Source organism: Xiphophorus hellerii, chromosome 24, assembly GCF_003331165.1.
Source record: "Xiphophorus hellerii strain 12219 chromosome 24, Xiphophorus_hellerii-4.1, whole genome shotgun sequence".
In the NCBI taxonomy this organism is placed as follows: domain Eukaryota; kingdom Metazoa; phylum Chordata; class Actinopteri; order Cyprinodontiformes; family Poeciliidae; genus Xiphophorus; species Xiphophorus hellerii.
This window is the reverse complement of record NC_045695.1, coordinates 15,739,612-15,759,255: the sequence shown is the minus strand read 5'-3', so window position 1 is coordinate 15,759,255 and position 19,644 is coordinate 15,739,612. Positions and strand designations below refer to the sequence as shown.

Below are 19,644 nucleotides of genomic sequence, written 5' to 3'. Positions count from 1 at the left end.
CATATGACCCTGTGAAATGTCCAGAAAATGTTTATTTAATCTACTTTCATGCTAATAGCTTTAGCTAAACATGAACAGTTTTTTTTACAGCTTTATTAATGATTAGAGATCACCCCAATGTATGAAATGCACAGTTTAAAATGTAAAGTTAATCTTCGCCTTTGCTGATCTGAAATATTTAAATATGACAAGAAAAGGAAAAAATGTAAAAATCTATAAAGAGATAAATAACATACCAAAACCGGACATATATTATAACTAGACACAATAAATTGAAAATAAAACGTAAACTTTGAGCTTTGGGTGGACTGAAAGAGTTGGTAATCCTCCTTTTCTCATCCCCTTTAACCACGCATGCGCGGTGGGCGGAGCCAGCTGTGATTCTGACGGGAAGGTCTTTTTGTTTGGGCCGCTCACAGACTCGACTCTTGCTTCACTTCCCCTGGTTCACAACCGTTTTTTATCTGCATTAATTTCGGTGAGTATCCTCACCAGCAAACTCAAGTGTTCTCCGAACTACGGGTTGGTCATTTGGACCGGCGGCATGTCTGACCAGCTGTTGTAAGCGAAGTTTAGAGGCTTTTTTGGATTCGGGGTTTTTTTCCACCGGAGGGCGAATCCTGTTTCCTCCAGTTCAGTTAGCTTACTGCTAGCATTAGCTGCGCTCACGCTTTCTTTAGCTCCGCCTCAACAAAGTGTCGCGGATTGGCGTGACATTGCGACGGCAGGTTGTGTTTAAGTACAGACTAACTGTCTTTAGGTGTCAGTGAGGTTTGGACCGGAGATTGATGGTGATGTAAGCCCGGTCAGTAACGCAGCAGGCCCGGCTAACAAACAGCGGCCCGGCGCATGGTGAGGCCCGAAGTTAGCTTGAGCTAATCCCTCAGTTAGCCGGCTTTAGTATGAAGTGATCCAATCTTACAAATAATCAGATAGTTCAGGAATATTTCTGATGTCTTTCCTCGTTGGATTTACGCACAATTCCTTATAAAAAGGCCGAAAATGACGGCAGTTGTTCGAAATCACGACCCGACACCCACCAGCTCCATTGTACCTCCCAGCGTCGCCTTTTGTTTGGCCTCCTGCCTTTAAAAGCCTCACCTGTGGGGAAAATCGGACTGAAATCTGTTGTTTCGCGTCATTTTACATCAAATAACTTTAAAAACAGTTTTGTGGTGCGTTTTAAAACAATCTGATGGTAATTATTGAGCAAACTACTGTAAAGACCTTCGGTATGAAGACATGTTGGGTCAGGTGGCACGAAGTGACCCGAACTGCCCGGAAATTCAGGTCAACCTGGAAAATATGACGGGAAACGGAATCAGGAGACTTTTCTACTAACAGTGTTATAAATTAAATGTTGAGATAGTTCAAACATTTTACATTAAGTTTAAACCTTTGATACTAAATTACCAGTAAACATGGATAAGTTGACTTATTAGTCTGTATTTTGTTAAATTCAGCTACTGTAGAACATATTATAATAATTATAAATATTTTATTACTTTTTTGCATAATCAGCTCTTTTTTTGGACAATGTGAGCAAAATGGCAACAAAATATTTACATTTTCTTGTGTTTATTTCTATAACTGAAGTGTTAAAAACATAAATTTGTTTAGAAAAAAACTTTTTCTCCTGCATTACCTGTAGCAGATATAACGCTAAGATATTCAGCAAAATTGAGTAAAAAGCTGAATTTTTATAGTTTTCTAAAATCTGAAAAGCAACAATTTTTTCTTCTGCTGCAAAACTATATTAATATTTTAAATGTTATTTAAACGGTCAGATGTTTTTTTATCTCCTTGCCTGTTTTTCAGCAGCGTGTGTGAAACTGTTTTAAAAACATTCAGAAAAGTTTCCTCCTTAATTTGGTTTATTTTTAAAACGAATTCACCAATAGAGTTTTGTTTGTTTTTGTGAGAAAAATGATCATCTTCCATCCAGTTTGTTCAATTTCAGTTTTGCTGTTTATCAGAAATATTAAATCTTGTTGGTTTTAGTAAATTTTGAAGGAAAACTGTTAATTTATGTGTAAATCAGATGCTAAGTTGAGGCGTTTGAGCTGCAGTGTGATCAGTTTGAATATTGTCAGATTGGGTTGAAGTGGATTGACCACACGCCCTTTTAATTCCACAAGGTGGCGCTCTCCTTCATCGTTTATTGTTAAACAGAGCAGCAGAGTGTCTGAAAGGTTTAAAGACTTTCTTCTGTTGTAGTTTGGTTGCTAACCGCCGTCTTCGTTTCCTCCCAGGTGTCTTTTATGAATAATCAAAAGCAGCAAAAGCCAACGCTAACCGGCCAGCGTTTCAAAACGAGGAAAAGAGGTAACGGCTGTCCTCTTGGCGTTTCTTCCTCCGTTTCTCTTCCTCTGATTTAACGTTTTTATTTCAACCCCTTCCAGATGAAAAGGAGAGATTTGACCCTACTCAGTTTCAAGAAAGTATCGTACAAGGCTTGAATCAAACTGGCACTGATTTGGAGGCGGTTGCAAAGTTCCTTGATGCCTCTGGCGCCAAACTTGACTACCGCCGGTATGCAGAGACGCTCTTCGACATCCTGGTGGCCGGCGGCATGCTGGGTAAGTGTCAAAGACCGGCGACGGTTTGTGTTTGAGTTTCCTGAAAGCTAACCGGCGGCGGCGTGTGTCCTGCAGCACCAGGCGGGACGCTGTCTGACGACATGACCCGCACCGAGTTCTGCCTCTTTACGGCGCAGGAAGACCTGGAGACCATGCAAGCCTACGCTCAGGTGAGACGCGACGCAGCGCTCCGGCGGGTTGAAATGACGGACGCTGACGAGGTTTTTGTTCCTCTCAACAGGTTTTTAACAAGCTGATCAGGCGCTACAAGTACCTGGAGAAGGGCTTCGAGGAGGAGATCAAGAAGGTGAGGAGGCGCAGCTGATTATAGATGGAGTGGATTATTGCCGCAACGCAGCTGCAGCACCAGCTAACGCTGCGGCACCAGCTAACGCTGCGGCACCAGCTAACGCTGCAGCACCAGCTAACGCTGCGGCTGTTTGTTTGCAGCTGCTGCTGTTTCTAAAGGGTTTCACTGAGTCTGAGCGCAACAAGCTGGCCATGCTGACCGGCATCCTGCTGGCCAACGGCAGCATATCCGCCTCCATCCTGAGCAGCCTCTACAACGAGAACCTCGTCAAAGAGGGTGAGGCTGCAACCACTTCCTGCTGCGGGTCACCACTTCCTGTTCCTCTGTTTGACCCGAATGTGCCCAAAACTTTCACTCAAGAGTAGAACTGCTTCAACATATTTTTACTCAACTAAAAGTAAAAAGTACTGATCAAATGATCATTTCATATTTAAAAACTACATAATCAGACACCAAATTATAAAGTTAAGTGGAAATGTTGGTACTTAATGATAATAATTCATATAAGTGACAAAAATAACAAAATAGTTTTTTTTTAAATCAGTTTCTTTCAGTTTAAAACTGCAGTAAAAATGAAAAATGTTCCTAAAACTCTGTTTTTTCAATAAAAGAAGTTACTGTAGCAACTGTAGTTGAGTAAATGTAACTAGCTTCTACCGACTCTGCTTCTGCTTCCAGGAGTTTCTGCAGCTTTTGCTGTCAAGCTGTTCAAGTCGTGGATCAACGAGAAGGACATCAACTCTGTTGCAGGCAGTCTGCGCAAAGTCGGCATGGACAACAGGCTGATGGTAAAACGCCGCAGAGTCGGCGGAGCTGCTCTCCGTCTCCTGTAACCATGGAAACGCCCAGTGTTTTTACAGAAGAGCCGCCTGAAATCCAGATGTTGACCTGCTGTCTGAATATTAAGCTGAAAATCAACATTATTTTTAAAATGTTGAGGCAACTAAACTGTTTTTATAAGAAAAGTTTCTCCTGGTGAATCTAGATGAAGTAGATTAGCTTTAATTTGTCAATAAATAACAAGCTAATTTATTATGTAAATATATTCCACATGGGTTTTACTGCAGGGTTAATCTTTTCTGCTGAGGTTAACTCCAAAATATTCATTCTAAAAGAAGTTAGCTACAAACGGTGTTTATATCAAAGTGAATGAATGGAAAGTTAAGTAGAAGGAACAAATTAACTGCAGGTCTGAACTTCTCTTTTCAGGTTTAACTCTATAGTTCACTGTGAAATAAGTAGGCTACAAAGATTGTTTATATCATATTCAAGAATGTAAATGGAAAGTTAAGTGAAAGGAAGAAATTTGCCCAAGCTAACTGTTTGTCTGGACTTCTCTGTTCAGGTTAAATGCAGCATTTTATTTGTGAATCAGGAATTAAATACTTAAATGTGACTTACAAATTAATTTGTCTTAATTATGAAATAAAATTTAGATTTTTTAAAATTATATTTAAATTGCTCCTTCTGTGTTTTGTGACATAAACAACAAACCTCACCATACGTTTTTGTCGACATAAGATAGTTAAATTACGATGACATTAGCTAACAAGGCTAAATAGCTTCCATGTTTGAGAATTTTCCATCAGTTTGTCCTGAGCTGCGTCTCACCTCGCCTGCTTTGGGATGGTTTTATCTTTTTTCCTTCAGGAACTCTTTCCTGCCAACAAACGGAGCTGTGAGCATTTTTCTAAGTACTTCACCGACGCCGGGCTGAAGGAGCTGTCCGACTTCGCCCGCAACCAGCAATCCATCGGCGCACGCAAGGAGCTGCAGAAGGAGCTCCAGGAAATGATGTCGCGTGGAGACCCTCAGAAAGAGGTGAGCTTCCTCCTGCTGTAACTCCACCCACAGCGAGGGAAACGGGCGGTAACCGGGCGGGGTTTGCTCCTCAGATCATCGCCTTCACCAGGGAGGAGATGAAGAAGGCAGGCCTGTCAGAGCAGGCCATGATTGGCATCATCTGGACCAGCGTGATGAGCTGCGTGGAGTGGAACAAGAAGGAAGAGCTGGTGACCGAACAAGCCATCAAACACTTGAAGGTGAGGCGCAGGGAAAGCATTTTTGAAAAATGTATCACGATTTAGCAGTCTACAGCTCTAACTATGACCAAAACAAAGATGTTTAAGTAAAAATAATGCAGTTTTGTTGTAAAATTTCCTGTAAATCTTTTTTTTGAAGCAATACAGCCCTCTGCTGAAAGCCTTCACCTCCCAGGGTCTGTCTGAGCTCAGCCTGCTGCTGAAGATCCAGGAGTATTGCTACGACAACATCCACTTCATGAAGGCGTTTCAGAAGATCGTGGTGCTCCTCTACAAAGGTCTGCCTCCACCTCTGAGTCACCGCGTTTTGTTTTCCTGTTTCCGTTGTGTCAAGTCTGAGTCGAAGCAGGCGCTTTGAGAAACTTTGTCTTCCGTCTCCCAGCTGACGTGTTGAGCGAAGAGGCCATTCTGAAGTGGTACTCTGAAACCCACGTCGCCAAGGGGAAGAGCGTTTTCCTCGAGCAGATGAAGAAATTCGTCGAGTGGCTGAAGAACGCAGAGGAAGGTACGTTAGCTTAGTGGCTAATTTACTGAGCTTTCTAGAAAAAGACCAATTAAAAGAATATGAATGTACATCCTGACCATAATGGATGCCCCGTTCTCACTGAGTGATGAAAACTCATGAAGTAGCCTAGCGAACCGTAGAGACAAGGCCTCAGATTTCTAATAAACTTTTATCTTTGTTGACTTTATTTAAAACTTTTTGCTAATACAAAAAATAACCTTGATATTCAAACACATAGAACCAAGTCACATGACGCTAATATTTAAACAAATGACATTAGCTTGTGCTTTGTAGCATTAGCTTATAGCAGTAATGCAGCTAATGCTCCAATCTACAAGCTAATGGTTCGTCTATAAGCTGTTTTTTAAAGCTTTTTTAGTCTTTTTAGTTCTAAAAAACAATCAGATGTTACGGTTTCTAAACTCTGCCATTATTATCCTGTCTGGACGATAAATTACACTGGAAAGCTTCAACTTCTCACAACTCTCCCGATCTCTTCATATTCACCTAAAAAAACTCGTTATCGTCCAAAGTTCCTGACATCCACTTTGAAATCTGGCAGTTGCAGCATCATGATGTGCAAACTGACCCAAAACCATCAGGTGTTGCTAAAGCAAAACATTTACATTAAAATGAGCTAGAAAGCTAATGGGGATTTTATCTTTTCCTTTGTATCAAAATAAACGTTGCAACATGGCCTCAGTTGGGCTCCAAAAGCTTTTACTAAAAAATCTGATTTTCTTTCCTGCAGAGTCTGAATCTGATGAAGAGGAGGCAGACTGAAACCTTCATCACCAGACGAGCTTTTCCTGTTTTTTTTTTTTGTTCCGTTTTGTTTTGTAGCAGCAGGAGCAGTAGAATGTCTTGACCCTTCCTCTTCTACCTCCTGTTACTGATTTCTCTCCACAAACACTCACCTCTGCCACCGAAACGTTTCAGTAGTATTTAAAGCAAACGGTCCTGGAGGGGAATCTGAAGAACCAGGAATTCTGCCCTCTTTTCTCGATTCGTCTCCGACGCCTTCTGTAGTCCGGATCCAAGGATTCGATGTAATCTCAGCCTCTTGGTTCTGAAGCAGGATTGGGTTTATATTTAAGGTAAAGCCTTGCGACTGCAAGGCTGACAAATGTAATCGGTCTTGCCAAAGTTATTTTTTTTGTCCTGCTTTATTTTACTTTTTTTTTTTTTCTTTTGGCAAACTCAGTTTATTTTTATTTCCACTTTTTTCCCTGTTTCTGCTCAGTGCGTCTGAGGAAACGCCCCAACCGCCCTGTAAAATGCCTCGCCAGCTACCTGATTATCGTCAGTTTATACTTTCTTTAATCTGATATAAACCAATTTGACTTTTTTATGAAATAAAGATTATTGAAACGCTATTTGCTGTTTTTGTTGTATTTTACCGCAATATATCAAACGTTGTGAAGTTCATAAAAGTACAAAGGTTTCCGCAGGCTATTTATAACCAGTTCTGATTGGTCTGATCAGGCCCCGCCCACCACTAACAGGCTCCTCCCACTTACTTAATTTGCTTTGCCACTTTAATAAATCTTTTATGAATAAGTGCATATAATAAATATTTTAAACTATATATAGTTTTACTAAAATATAAAACCTGATGTGTTTGAGTAAAACATCAGTGTACATTAAAAATCGTGGTATTGATAACACTTTTCTAATTGATTAGTGATCGGTTAGTCAAAAAATCTTCAGATTACTATTGGAAAGAAATGTACAAAGACAGGTTGATAAAGTTTATTTTTTCGTACAAAAATACATTTTTCTTCAAGCAGTTTCATTCAATGTGCAAAGGACAGACGTGTCTGACATTCAAGTATTTGTTACAGTCCTGTTACTAATTTTGATCAGAGGTAGGCCTTCGTATTTAAAACACAGATCTGAGGTAGAGAGCAAAATTTCCCAGTAATAGTTTAGTGCTGTATTATAAATATCAAAGGGATCCACATGAGTTTAATATCACATTTTTAAATTCTCCATGAAAGTGCAAAAGGCTCATCATGTGCTGTTAAAGTGACTGTGCAGCATTGCAGTAGTAAACTTTTCAACACTTTAGGTTAATATGTCTGAACAGTGTGCAGTAAAATCAAGTTACGACTAATCATAAAAATATTTGAAGCAGGTTAAGAAAATCCCCACGATAGAAATGTCACATTTATAAACATCTGAGTTTCTGATAAGTCAGAATCAAAGTTATAAACCTGCCTTTTCTTAAATAATAGATGTTTGCTAGCTAGAGGGAGCCATGTTGGATATTGAACATGTTCTCTCTCATAGTTGTCCAACTTTGGAAAATATTTTACTTAATCTCTCCAACTTGCAACCAGAAAATATGACTTTTACATACAAGTCAAATGTACAATTAATCTACCACTGCATCTAGTAAGCTAGCTAGCTTCAGTGCAGCCAGTTTGATATAATGAAAGCTAGCTAGCTTCAGTGCAGCCAGTTTGATATAATGAAAGCTAGCTAGCTTCAGTGCAGCCAGTTTGATATAATGAAAGCTAGCTAGCTTCAGTGCAGCCAGTTTGATATAATGAAAGCTAACTAGCCTCTCAAAAATTAGTTAGCTTCAGCATTGCCTGCTGTCTAATCGCAGTGAAAAGTAGCTAGCTTCAGTGTTGCTAACTAGCTAGCCATATTGAAAACTCACTAGCTTCAGTGTAGCTAACTAGCTAGCTACATTGACGTTTTGGTTAAGAATAGACTAATTTGTGTAAACTTTTCACTTCCATTGCTTTCACATGAACACATTCATTTTTTCACATGAATACATTCATTCTGTTAGCACAATGTAATTTTTTAATTACATTGCTTCCCAGTCGAATTATTTTCAGCAGGCATAACTGAAGGTTCTTCTTTCCATCTACAATAAAATCAACTCAGTTTTGGACACACTGAACTGAACAGCTTATTTTTCTCTATTGAATAGAGAAAAATAAGAAATTATGAGTTTTTGATCGGGAAGAGGCAGTCGAATACATTATTCTACATTGTTAGAAATATAGGGAAAGGTTTGTGTTTTGTGTAGAGGCTTAGTTGGAAGGATTTAATTAACATTTTTTAATTATTTGGTGTAGATATTAGAATTGCCAACTAAATGCCACAAGAGGAAGAAGACCTGGTAATGACACTCCATACCAGTAGATGGCAGTAATGCAAAACAGATACCAAATAGTAACAAGCCAATCATTGGAAATAGGTGTGTTGGAGAAGTTGGATAGTAGCTGTGGAGAACTACAGTTGGACACTCTGCTTGTTTAGAGCAACAATTAAAGCTAGCAGCCATGTTTTTGTTCAGTGAACCTGTAGATAACTCACTCAGGCACAAGGAAGACCCAGAACCTTCTTCCTGCAAGGCACAACAGGCCAACCAACCCGTCTCTTTAGGTAACCAATTGATTTTCTCCTACAATTGGTGGTTTTGTAGCTTGTTGATTGGTAGAATATCAGTGTGTCCAATGCTTTATCAAGTATGTTGAGAACTTCAGCCAATGGTTGTTGGGGACTAAAGTTCACTACCTGGTTCTGTAAGTGTTGCAGTTACTGACGTCCACCACTAGAGGCAGTAGTAATGGACAGCCTTCTTACTGCAGAAGGCAGAAACCAGTAAACTGACAGCAACTACTGCACTGAAGGTGACCAGCTTGTTTTTAGGAGGTACACTTGGTGGTGGTGGGTCATGGGGTAGTTTGTACTATCGGTGGGGACCAAAATAGCCCCAGGTCAGGTGCAGCTGCGCTCACGGGCTCAGGTTACGTCTCAGTCAAAACACTGAGGTTCAGCAGCTCACCACGCTGGACAGAAAGCGCTCAAAAAAGTCATTTTTGTCCTGTAGTATGTTAAAAAAATAAATATGTATTTACAAAGTTTAGACTGTAAACATCAGATGGACTCAGGGTTTGTCCAGAGCCGCTTCGTTTCACACTGAAGAGGAGTGTTTCCCTCCATCTCTGAGCTGTGGAGATAAAGAAACGTTTTGTAACCAACATTGTGTATTTAAATGTGTTTATAAAGACGCTGGTTTCTATACAAGCTAATGATTAACACCTATGCTACAGAATGAGATGAAATGCATACATTTATTATTTTTATAGATGTTTTTCTATGGGTTTGTGTTTTATTGTGTTAGATATTACGCACTGGTATTAACGTACCAAAAATTTAAGTTATAATCTTAAAACTACAATAGATTAAAGAAATAGTACATAAACAAACTATCAGCTGAGTAAAGAGGGAATCTAAGGGGATAAAAACCATCAAAGTTGGTCATAAATTTTGTATTTCCATATTTAGTCGTCATATTGGAAGGTGAACTTCATCTAAGTCAAAGCACTGTCCCTCCCCCACCTGTTTCTGACCACTGGTGACTTCTCTACATTTTTCTTACGGTATTCAAAGATATTTTAGATTGTCTTAACTGAATCTTGTAGAATAATTTCTTTAAATGTTTAATATTTAAGATTTTCACTGCGGTGACAAATTCTTCTTCTTTTCTTTGTAATTTGCAGTTTTATTATAAACTCCTGATTTTACTGGTCAGGCTGGGACAGGAAGACGCAGCAGGTATATAGTGAACAATATGACCATTTAAATTATACTTCATTATTTTAATAATTTAATCTCTAAAATGCATCAAATATGTGTGTTTATCATGAATACAAGTTTTCAAATAATAACTTTCACATTTAATTGTTTATTTAATACATTAATGACATAATTAATGATACATATTTGAGTTTGCTCCATTTGTTTAATCAAAAATGTAAATATCTCATTAACTCTTTAGTAATGATCAGAAACCAGATGGGGTAAAATTTGTATTATTAAATTTGTATATTGAGCTTTTATGGATTTTCTTTTGATTTTGTGGCCAATAAAATAGTTTTTATTGTTGTAAAATAAAAGTAAATAAAAAAAAAATACAGATAAAATGAGAAACAAATTGGCACCTTTAACCTCCTCCACATTTTCAGTTAGCATTAGCAAGACATGCTTCTTCTTCCTGTGACATCATCACTGCCCATATATAGCAGGCCAACGATGATGAGCTCTAAGTGTGATTAAAAACGTGTTTTAATCGTTTTAAATATTCATCCAAGCTGATGAAAAATTGTAGAAATGGGTTTATTTTGTTCTTGTTCATCATTATTGAGTTTCTGGTGATAAAATATGTGAGATAACAGCTTTGAGCGCCTCCTACTGGCACGGTGCAGCATGTTTCTGTAGCTGGATCTTATCAGAAACCATTAATAAAAAATTCATAATAATATTTAAATCTTTTTTCAACTGGAAAAAAGAAAAGATTTATTCTTTTTGGGGCTGGAATCAAATAAGTTTCCTTTTTAGAGGTTTTTGTTTTCTTTTTATATTTAAAATAATAATAAAAACAAAATGAATCTAAATGGACTCCTACGCTTCAGATTTGTCCGATTATTTTTTTTGTCCACCATAAATGATGAACAACAAACAATACGATAAACATTTTCATTATTATTTTTTCATAATCATACCATATATGGTATATAACTTTTTGTATTTTAATGTAATATTTACGTTTTGAAGCAATTTTTTAAAAACTACTTGCACTTTGTAAAACTGATTTTCTGTTTCTTCCTGCTGAGAGCCGCAGTCAGACTACAGATGCACCGATTGCAGTTTTCTGGCCGATCGCCGATCTTTTGAAAAGCCTGACCTGCCGATTCAGATTTTCTAGCCACTGAATGAAGAACAAACATATTTTAACCAAAGACTCACCAGACACACTTCAGTTTTGTTCAAATTTTTATTGAGTTTTTTTATTGAAAGAAACTGATTTGGAAACATTTTTTTTTTCTTTACTTTCTTATGAATTATTTTTGTACTTAAATACCAAAATTTGCACTTAACTTTATATTTTGGTGCGTCTAATGATTTTAAAATATGAAATGATTGATCATTTGATTAGTTACTCAGTACTTGAGTAGCCGTTTTAACAAATACTTTTTTACTTTTACCTGAGTAATTTCTTGGACGGTTACTTTTTGCTTGAGTAAAAATATGCTGAAGTAGTTCTACTCTTGAGTATAAGTTTTATGATTTCTCTGCCCTCCTCTGCTCACAGGAGGGCAGAGGTTAATGTTTAGATCTTTGCTGAGGTAGATCGGCCTCACAAGTATCGGCCGAATCGGCGGACCGATAAATCGGTGCACCGTCTCTCGGACCCTGCGGTCCAGAAAGGGCCCCACCTGTTTCCTCTGGTTGCTGAGGCAGAAGGTGCAGATGGGCCGCAGGGAGGGGCCGCTGAGCGGCGCGGGGCCGTGCAGGATCAGGTCCTGGTACCGGAGGCAGGGCTGCTCGTCCCGGCAGTCCTCCCCCAGCAGCAGCACGTTGGCCAGGTGGGAGATGTAGCTGGAGGCCAGGCGCAGCGTCTCTATCTTGGACAGCTTCCGGTCCGCGGGCTCGGTGGGGATGAGCGTCCGCAGCGCGGTGAAGGCCGTGTTCACGCTGTGCGTCCTGTCCCGCTCCCGCGCGTTCGCCGCCTGCCGCTGTTTGCTGACGCCGGACAGCCGCGCGTCTCTGCCGCTGCCCACGCCGCTCCTGCGCCGCCGCCGCCGGCGCGCCGCGCCCGGGCAGCCGCCCTCCGCCTCCAGTCTCTCCCCGGACTCCCGGGGCGGACTGCAGCCGCCCGTGGACTTCCCATCGGAGCTGTCCGTGTCGGTGTCCAGCTCGGAGGCGCAGTCGTCTGTGCGGGACTTCATCGTGCCGCTACTCTGCGCCGAATCCCGCCGAGCTGCGGCACTTTATCCGGCGGGTGAAAATAGCCCCGGGGGGGACGGGGCTCAGCAGCTGCCGCCGATCCGGTGACCGAACCGAGCGGGCTGCATACCATTTCTGCAGAATGACGGCTGCTTTCTGGGTCACGGCCAGCGCGCCGCGGAAGGGGGGAGACAGGTGGAGGCACCTGTTGTGGTCTGGAGGATGGAGTCTAAATTAGACTGCACCGGTTTCATGCTGGTTCAACTTTTCCCACAACTAGAAACCTGCAAACTGCTGGGATTTCATGACGTCAGGAAAGTACGACGGCCTATTAGGGACATGTTGGACAGAAGAAATAAAAATGGAGTAAATTTCTGCCAAAACAGCGCAGAAATGTTCAGATTCATCTCAGAAATTTTACAGTATTTTTGTGTAACGTTGGAGCTTGAAAAGTTGAACATTTGCAGGAAAAAAACAAAACAGAAATTTTGTAGAAAAAAAAAATCATTAAAATTTATTATTTTCAGGTGAAACATTTTCCTCTTTTGGAAATTTTTATCTTTTGACACAAAAAGCTGCTTCTACTCAGAGGGGTTGAATGCAAAGGCATGCCACACTTTTCAGATTTTTGACTGTAAAAAATTAAAAATGTCTCATTGTTCTTCCACTTTACAATCAAGCTTTAATTACCTCGTTTTATCCTATAAAATCCCAGTTATGTTAAAGTTTTGGATGCAATGTGATAAAAATCTACTAAAATTTATTGTGAAGAAAACTTGGAGTAAAGTTGATTGTTTTCCTGAATGTCTTGATATTCTTTTGTAATTTAAATGTGTTTGATCTGTTTGGCACGGTGGTGGCAGCATCACGATAGGTGATCTTGACAGAATTCAAAAATACTTTGTTTTCTTCCCCAAATGGAAATTAAACGTCAAAAAATCATCTGAGAATCTTTAGAGATGTGAGAAGGAAGGATCTCCAGTAGCAGTCAGTCTTCCAACGAATCTCAAGAAGCCTCTGACTGAAGATCATTGCTTTGACTCACAGCTGTCATGACCTGCTAACAGCTAGTAACACCATCAGCTCGGCTAATCCACCTCTTTTGCTTTTGCTGCTCCTCTTTAAATCTCTTTAGAAAGTCGAGCAGAAAGACGTTGGAGTAGGGGATTAAAATCCCCAGTAGAGATGGTTTGAACTTCCTCCTCTGTAACTCCTCTGGGTTTCGGGGTCAAAGGTCAGGCATTATTGGATGCTACGTTTGCGATGCTAATCAGCTGCACTCCGTTTTATAAACAGTTTATAACTGGAGGTTAGAGTTTAACATTTGTGGGGTTTTCCCCAGAAATCCATTTAATTACCAAACCCTCAGCATGATGCTACTGCCACCATGCTTCACAGTTGCTGCAGTGCACACAGACGTCTTGTTCTGTGATAAACAGAACCTTTTTGCGGTCCAGTTGTTTTAAATTCCTCTCCAGCTGTTTGATCGGTGCATCCTTCACTCAGACGGGATGAACCCGTGGATCCTCCCGCTCAGCGTGTTTGTGTTTGTTTGTCGGGATCCAAGGGGCTGCAGGCGAACTTTGGCCGCCTGCTCTGAGCTCCTGCTGAGTGAACAGTCCAGGTGGGACCGGGCCGGACCCGGCAGTGCCCTCCGCCGTCCGCTCCAGTGCCATCTTTGGGGACAGATATAAATATCTGCCTCATGTGGGCTGCCGCTGCTGGAGCTCCCACTGACACTCAAGTTGTTGATTTCCAGCAAATATTGCTTTGTTGCCTCCACTTTATTGCTGCTCATGCTTTATCTTCACAGAAACAAATGATAATATTGCGTTGCAATGAAGTGTTAATCCTGTTTTTGTGGTTTTAGTGAAAATTTATCGCATCATGTCGTATTTTTGTCTTTTTCTACTGTCGCCACTAGAGGGCGGTAAATTCCCAGTAATACTTTTACCTTAAAATCAGAAAAACTTCCTCATATCTCTAAATAAAGTTTTTTAATGTAACTTTATTGAGGCCAGACTAGCAGAATAAAGACATAATATTACCAGACGAAAACTGTAAAGTTTTCAGAAAAGTAGATTTTTGATGTAGTTCTCAAAATCTGATAATTTGAATATGATGTGTTTAAAAAATGAGTTGCCATTATTTGTAAAACCTAAACAAATGATTATCAGGAAGCTTTAATTTTTTTTTTGCATATAAATTCTTACTTAATTCTGGTAATATTATGACTTCATTCTCATGTTATTTCAACCCTTTTTTTCTTGTTTTATTACGACTTTATCCTTGTTTGACTTCTTGTTGTACAACTTTAATCTCATTACTTTATTCTTGTAGGATTATGACTTTATTTTCCTACATAACTAAAATATTTTTCTGGACCATGTATCTCAGAAAACTGGAAAGAGTCAACTCTTTTTTTAATTAAACCTCCTTAAAAACATTTTTGCAAAAATACGAAAATCTTTTAGATTTTTTGTGGTTTTTCTATTGTGATCCTAAAAAATGCAAATATAAAAATGTTACATTTCTGTTTTGTTTCTAAGCCTTGTTTCAGATGACTGCTGATTTTACTGAAACACTGTTTTCATAATATATCTTTAACTTTTAGCATTTCCACATATTCCTAACTTCAGACCCACAATGCATCAGTTTTAGACTTTAAAGGTAATTTTATTTATATAGCACATTTTCAGCAACCAGGCAATTCAAACCCATTTGAAGCCATACAGTGTAACAATTAAACCATGAAAAAACAAAGACTTTTATTGTGAAAAGTATCTCAGCTTATGCTGAGCTTCATTCATCAGGAACACAATCATGTTTTGGATCAGATCCACAAATTAACACTTTCATTTTAAAGAGAATGCATGAGTTTTATTTTGAAAAGTTACCCTAATCCACAGTCCGCTTTTGCTTTAGTTCAAATAATCTAGAATAAGTTAGTCAGAATAATTTACTCCTTGAAACATGGAGTATTTTTTAAGCATATCATTGGATATTTTAACCGATTTGAAAGTTCAAATAGTTCAAATTCCAGGAAATAGACCGATCCAATCAGAAATCCCAATAAAACACTTTTTTATTCTCCTACAAAACATCCAGTAAACAAAGATTTGATGGGAAGCAGCAGATTACAAAGTGATTAAGATATATACATCGAGGATATGTGACAATATAAAACATCCAAATAAATAAATACTGATAGAGAAAGTCAGATTATAGGCGAGGAACCTGAACATGGCTGGTTTCTACAGTAGTCAGAGAGTTTGGATCAATAATCCGCTGATCTTCAGCCGCGAGAGACGGGGAGCTGAAACACAAAAATACGCTTCAAAGTAAAATATATGAATACAAAAATAATCTGAAATATCTAAAATATTAGAACATGTTGAAAATCATTCAAGAAATACAAACAGCTCAATAAAACTATTTTCATATCTAATTTTGATCAAATTAATTATTAGGCTGTATTATTTTTTCACTTTATTAATTTAAATCTTAGTTTCTTTTTTAAAGCGTTTCCCAGCATGCTGTGCTCCTTACCCTCTGTGAACACCGAGCCCCGGCGAACCCGGCCCTGCAGGCGCAGACGTTTGGCCGAACGCAGCGGCTGCCGAACAAACATGGCGTCTCACAGCGAGCTGAGGGTGAAAATAGGTCAAGTCTCGGTCAGAACCGGGGAAACGCCGACGTTCCCCACATGCAGCAGCAGCAGCTCGTACTCACGGATCTGACAGAGAAATCCCTGCCAGCCCGGCGGACAGTGGCAGGCGTTGGGACCGACACACTCCCCTCCGTTCAGACACGCCTGCAGGCAGCTGGCTGGCAGGAGAAGAACTCATCATCAGTTCAGCATCATACGCTTTCATTGGAGCAGCAGAACTAGCTTTATTCTTAAATTTCAATCAGGAGGCCGAATAAATTAATTCCAGTGGCCACAAATGGCCCCCGCACCACAGTTTGGACACCCACTAGAACACAGCATTTTCATCAATTCAACTCAAACTCTGAACTATCCTATCAGAAGCTCAAAAAGCCATGACATCATCACCTTCTGATGCTGAAGAAGGGGAGTAACGGGTAATTTAATCAGATTTCCAGAGTTTCCTGCTGTGTTTTCTTACGTTTGTCGCATCTCTTCCCTCGCCAGCCGGACGGACAGTCGCACACGTCTGGGCCGACGCACCTGCCGCCGTTCATGCACACAGGGTCACACACACCTGGCGGACAGCAGACAGGTAACCGAATGTGGAAATCATGTTTTTCAGATAATTTAAAGAGAAATTTGAGAGCAAAGACGGACTTTTCTCGCAGCGTTCCCCGGAGAATCCCTGAAGGCAGGAGCAGAGGTTGTTCCTCCTGCACATGCCGCCATTTTTACAGGGCGGACTGCAGACGGCTGAGAGAGAGAGATTATTATAGATTAAGATTAAACTATAAAACATCTAGCTGGGGTGCAGAACAGGATTAGGGCCACTGAAAAAAAGAATGCTGACTTTAATCTCAGAATTCTACATTTTTAAAACTTTTTTCAAAATTTTGACATTTTTCTGACATTTTCCTGAGAATGTAGACTTTTTTTTCTAGAAATTACTTTAATCTTAAACTTCTGACTTTTATCTGAGAATTCTGACTTTTTTACTTTTTTTTCAGAATTCAGACTGTAACCTGAGAAATTTGATGTAAATCTTAGATTTTTAATTTTTCTTAAAATTAGAGAGTGTCTCTCACTGATTGCCCCTCTGCTAGAGTGAGAGATGAAGAGAATTTTTCACCCCAAAATAATTTTGAAATCGCCCTCACGCCCACAAATATCGCACGATTAGTATCAAAATCGGTCCTGACATTGATACGCCTGTCTGCTCCGGTAAAATGTTTTCGAAATTTATCTAGATCGTACGGTTTTCTGTCACGGTGCTTCAGAGCAAAGTAATGCGACAGGATTTTCTGAGGCTGTCTCAGGCTCTCTCCCATGTATTTGACTACAATTCCAGATCTGGGCACAACATTTCTTTCTCTCATCGCTGTTAATAATGTGAGTGAGGTACAGATATGAATCTCGGGAATATCGCAGAAGACACATTGACCTCTCATACGCTTCAAACGGTTTTCGAATATGTATTACGGTTCCCGAACGGGAAGGATTTGTTCCCAATGCTTTTTTTCAGTTAAACTGGCTGGCTCAAAGAGAGTATTCTCTGCCCCAACCTCTCTCACTAACAGTTCACACTTTGCTGAGAAAATTATTTACCATAGCAACGGAACTCAGGAGGCTATTGGCTGCTGATTAGGACTACAAATACGCATCACTGTAGTTCTATCTATGGAGGAACACTCAGTTGAAACAGATCAGGACTGAACTGGCCTTTAGAACTACTTGCTGCTATGGGCTGTATATAACTGATTTAACTGCGCTACCGCTCATGAGAGCGGTAGCGCAGCACTAACTGAGACTTGCGTCACTTCCTAGGGTAAGTTCGAAACCAATATTACAAAATAAAATACAAAAAATATCAGCGCCTTTTATACAGCCGCCCCCAAATGTGGCTACACATTTGCTAAACATAAAAGGCATTACTAAGTTTTGGGGGGTGTCTGGCTGCTCTTCTCAGTGTCCTTTACTTCAGCTGGCACAGCTGGTAAAACAACCAACCGAGCAACTGGTCTAGTGTAGACATGTTCACTAACTTTCACATCCGCTGATCTGATATGTCCATCATCACTACGATGAATCTTGATCACATGACCTACTGGCCATAAGGCGCGGGGCAGCTGGGGATCCACAATCATAACGATTGCATTCTGGAGAAGTCCAGGAGGATTTGATTGCCATTTGTGTCTTGTCTGTAAGCCAGGAAGGTATTCTCTGATGAACCTTGCCCAGAAGTGATCAGCAAGAATCTGTGAGTGCCGCCAACGTCTTCGACTGAGGTTTTCTCTCTCTGGGTAGACCACCTGGGGTAGGGATCCATCAGGCCGCCCCATGAGGAGACTATTTGGAGTCACAGGGTCCACGTCTGCCACATCAGTTGATACATAGCCCAAAGGCTTTGAGTTCAGTATTGATTCCACCTCCAGAAGAACTATGAGAAGTACCGCCTCCTGAAGAGGTTGGGAACCCACACAGCTTCGGAGAGCTGCCTTCACTGAACGAACTTCTCGCTCCCACACTCCGCCAAAATGTGGGGCTGCTGGGGGATTAAACTGAAACTTAATCTTCTGGGAGGCTAATTGCCCCTGCAGCGTCTCTGACATATTGGCAAAGGCTTCTCTGAGTTCCCGATCCCCTCCCTTAAAATTGGTCCCACAATCAGACCATAGCTCTGCAGGCTTTCCTCTTCTGGCAATGAATCGTCTCAGGGCCATAAGGAAAGCATGTTCAATATTATGTTATTTTAAGAAACATGTATTGATGCTGAAACACCTATTTATTGATATTTTAACAATTTAATTGGTTTTCATCAATATGTTCTGGTGCAACAGGCCCTTTATGAAGATTCAGGTTTTTGATCTGGCCCAAAACGGAAATGAGTTTGGATAAAAACGAGTGAATCATGGACTATTTTGAATGTAAACAAGAATGAAGAGTGAGATATTTGGTGGTGGAATGATGTCACACCGCCAGCAAAGGAAGACTCTGTAATGTCACTGGCGATGCAGTCTGTGATGTCATCAACTGCAGAATTGTATGTGACACAGTTGACCCTTTTCACAGTGACGTCAGACAATGGCCGCCATAACTCAAAACTGGGTATCTTTACTTCCGGTGTGATTTTGCCTTGGGAACCAAGCTGAAAACTTCCCGCATTCTCATAATCTTAAGGATATAATAAAAGGTAAGTTTAATAATAACAGCATTTAAGTGTTAGATAGCTGTTACTAATCATTGTAAATTCACCATTCTCTATCTGTGTATAAAATAAACAGCCTCCGATCGGAGAGTAAACCACCTAGCAGCAGCTTTAGCCACATTTAGGAAAAATATACTCTCTGTCAGCGCTGTAACGTTTAGAGGTTCACTTTCTGTGTTTTATAAAACAGTGTTTACGTGCTAGATAACCGTTATAAGTCATTGTCAATTTACCATTCTCCAACTGTATTCAAAGGAACCAGCCTCTGATCATGAGTAAACCAGCTAGCAGCAGCTTTAGCCACAGTTAGGAAAGATATACACGGCCGCCTGTCAGCGCTGTAACGTTAGAGGTTCACTCTCTGTATTTTATAAAACGGTGTTTACGTGTTAGATAACCGTTATCAGTCATTGTCAATTTACCATTTATTTTTTATAAGTTTAGAAAAAACAAGACAAAAGCCACAAATAACAGTTGGGCTTGACGATATTTCTGTTTTTCCAGCAACAAAATGCGCATCTCCATGCACTGTTCATGTTTCTGTCACTGCTAACTGTCACAGAGTCTCTCCCAAAGACGCAAAGAAGGAATAAAAATA

General features: G+C 40.1%; 3 protein-coding genes across 5 annotated transcripts in view; 1 reads left to right on the top strand and 2 right to left on the bottom strand.

Annotated features, from left to right (window-relative positions):
- The first annotated feature begins 352 nt into the window (after positions 1-352).
- On the top strand, positions 353-6,812 carry bzw1a (basic leucine zipper and W2 domains 1a). Its single transcript, XM_032557153.1, has 12 exons — positions 353-478; positions 2,253-2,325; positions 2,403-2,579; positions 2,655-2,749; positions 2,821-2,886; positions 3,030-3,165; positions 3,568-3,677; positions 4,540-4,710; positions 4,785-4,931; positions 5,071-5,209; positions 5,314-5,436; positions 6,188-6,812. Exons 2-12 carry the CDS (start codon positions 2,262-2,264, stop codon positions 6,217-6,219), a joined length of 1,260 nt encoding a protein of 419 aa, XP_032413044.1. The 5' UTR covers positions 353-478; positions 2,253-2,261; the 3' UTR covers positions 6,220-6,812.
- LOC116716238 (transcription factor 15) lies at positions 6,602-12,842 on the bottom strand. The gene is made up of 2 exons (XM_032557154.1): positions 11,679-12,842; positions 6,602-9,409 (listed from the first exon to the last, which is right to left on the bottom strand). Exons 1-2 carry the CDS (start codon positions 12,189-12,191, stop codon positions 9,374-9,376), a joined length of 549 nt encoding a protein of 182 aa, XP_032413045.1. The 5' UTR covers positions 12,192-12,842; the 3' UTR covers positions 6,602-9,373.
- Positions 12,843-14,926: 2,084 nt separating this feature from the next.
- The window catches only part of LOC116716234 (von Willebrand factor D and EGF domain-containing protein), a 32,586-nt gene continuing 27,868 nt past the window's right edge, over positions 14,927-19,644 (bottom strand). For all 3 annotated transcript variants that reach the window (XM_032557148.1, XM_032557149.1, XM_032557150.1), the window contains 5 exons: positions 16,499-16,594; positions 16,320-16,415; positions 15,922-16,017; positions 15,739-15,836; positions 14,927-15,505 (listed from right to left, as the gene is read on the bottom strand). In XM_032557148.1, coding sequence (XP_032413039.1) covers positions 15,485-15,505; positions 15,739-15,836; positions 15,922-16,017; positions 16,320-16,415; positions 16,499-16,594 — 407 coding nt within the window. In that variant the 3' untranslated portion in view covers positions 14,927-15,484. The remainder of the gene's footprint in view (positions 15,506-15,738; positions 15,837-15,921; positions 16,018-16,319; positions 16,416-16,498; positions 16,595-19,644) is intronic.